At 46.0% G+C, this 1906-nt stretch overlaps 1 protein-coding gene across 1 annotated transcript; it reads left to right on the forward strand.

Annotated features, from left to right (window-relative positions):
• On the forward strand, positions 1-1445 carry LOC308383371 (uncharacterized protein). The gene is made up of 3 exons (XM_080861291.1): positions 1-434; positions 567-641; positions 995-1445. The coding sequence occupies exons 1-3, from the start codon at positions 83-85 to the stop codon at positions 1141-1143; spliced, it is 576 nt and encodes a 191-aa protein (XP_080717417.1). The 5' UTR covers positions 1-82; the 3' UTR covers positions 1144-1445.
• The last annotated feature ends 461 nt before the right edge of the window (positions 1446-1906 follow it).

Consider the following 1906-nt stretch of genomic DNA (forward strand, 5'->3'; position numbering starts at 1 on the left):
TAGTTTAGTGATCAGAGTCCATGTAGTTTCCAGGATCAGACTGAATGCAGTGCAGTGCTGGAAGCTGCTGCTGACTGTGTGAATGTGTGTCTGTGCTGCTTGTTGCTGCTGTCAAACTTCAGATGAGCAGGTAGTGAAGCCCGTGGTGAGCGTGTACCCAGCAGCATCCAGAGCCCACCTGGAGGGGAACAGCTCCCTGCTGTGTGTGGCCTCAGCCATGTTTCCTCCTCTGGTCCAGTTCTCCTGGAAAAGACAGAAGAAGAACGGCGGAGAAGCGGAGGAGCTGCCCCCTGCTGAGGGAGAGCAGCTGGAGCTCAGAGAGGCGGGACGCACCATTGCCATCAGGATGCTTGATGGGAGCCATTCTGACACATATAAATACAGCTGCTGGGTGAAGCACGAGGGGGGCACAGTGGAGGCCCGAACACAACAAGGTAATGAAGGCTTGGTGACTGTGTTCAGCAGTGATTCAGCTTCATGTGGAGATGCTGTCAAAGAGAGCAGAGCAGCAGAGGACTGACATTTCTCACTGCAGCTCCAAACATTTGACTCCTTTTCTGTTTCAGAGCTTCCAGCTCCAGCAGCCTCCTGTCCTCCAGAGAGAGAGCCAGCAGACCTGCCAGCTCTGCAGCCAGCTGACTGTAAGATCACCTGCTGCCTCTCTGCATGGACAGCTCCAATGTCCAATGAGGCAGCTGGAACAAGTTTAGGCTCTTAAAGTTGCACTAATTGATCAAATCTTCATCCAACAAGCTCTGATAAAGCCACTGTACACTAGCTGCTCAGCACCAAACAGCAGACAGACCATAATATGTCAGAGATCAGTTTGTTAGCTGCTTGTGGAGTTCTTCTGCCCCCAAGTGGACACAAACACTACATCAATTCATCCACTTGAAGAAGAAGCTGTGACTGTTTCTATTTGGACTTTTTCTCCTTGATCTGAGAGGAATAACCCGACTGTCTGTCTGTCTCTTTGTGTCTGTCTGTCCTTCAGTGTCCTTCCAGTCTCAGTGCAGGGTGAAGCTGCTCTGCCTGCTGTACACAGTGCTGATAGTGAAGAGTCTGGTGTACTGCTGTGGACTCTCTCTGCTGATGATGCTCACAAACAAGGGAGCGTCCACCAACTGCACACATGCTGACTGACTGTTTCCTGCTCGCCTTTTCTCACCATCACATCTCATCAATTCATCTCATTCATCACTTTGATCACAAATGTTAGTTATGATGTGTTGTGCTTATTTTGCCTTTTTCTTCAACAGTTAGAAGATCGTCTGAAATAAATACATCTTTACATGTATTGTTGCTCTGAGTTAGAATTCTTTTTGTGCTTATTGTGACTTTTATTGTAGTAACAAAAACCATCAGGAATATTTTTATCACAAGTTTTTGTTTGATTTTCAAATGTCAAACAGTGTAGTTGTGTTTGTGTGAACAATAAAGATTTGAAGATGAAGAGTTTGATTCTACTTTCATTGTGTGATCAACAACAACCCGTGTGAGTGAAGCACAAACTGACTGTATCCAAACTTGCTCTCCTGCAGCAGACGGGCTGTGTGGGTTTCTGCTCTGCAGCCTCCACACCGTTAGCTGTGGCTTTCACTTTAATAACACAATGACAGTTACAAGCAGGAACTCTGCTTCAAGAATGATTCCAGGAAGGATCTGTGTTCTTCACCTGTGAGAGAAACAGCTCAAATCCTCAACTCACAGCTGACAAATGAACTTTAATGGAATCAAAGGAGAGACCATGAAGCCCCTGCAGTCTGCTCAGCTCCCATTTTATTACCTGAGCTGAGTTTTTCATTCTGGATATCACACACGTAAGAACAGATCAAGTCTGAACAGCAAATGTTGGAGAATCATTTTGAAGTCTTGCTAAATGTCGTTATTATTACAAAAACTACTG

This window comes from Rhamphochromis sp. 'chilingali', assembly GCF_963969265.1.
Source record: "Rhamphochromis sp. 'chilingali' genome assembly, chromosome: 16".
In the NCBI taxonomy this organism is placed as follows: Eukaryota; Metazoa; Chordata; class Actinopteri; order Cichliformes; family Cichlidae; genus Rhamphochromis; species Rhamphochromis sp. 'chilingali'.

Excerpts from the sequence above, each read along its gene's own strand:
- LOC308383371 (XM_080861291.1), top strand. The coding sequence starts at position 83 with ATGTGTGTCTGTGCTGCTTGTTGCTGCTGTCAAACTTCAGATGAGCAG. Across the intron at positions 435-566 it reads GGAGGCCCGAACACAACAAG|AGCTTCCAGCTCCAGCAGCC; the intron begins GTAATGAAGGCT and ends TTTCTGTTTCAG. Across the intron at positions 642-994 it reads AGCTCTGCAGCCAGCTGACT|TGTCCTTCCAGTCTCAGTGC; the intron begins GTAAGATCACCT and ends TCTGTCCTTCAG.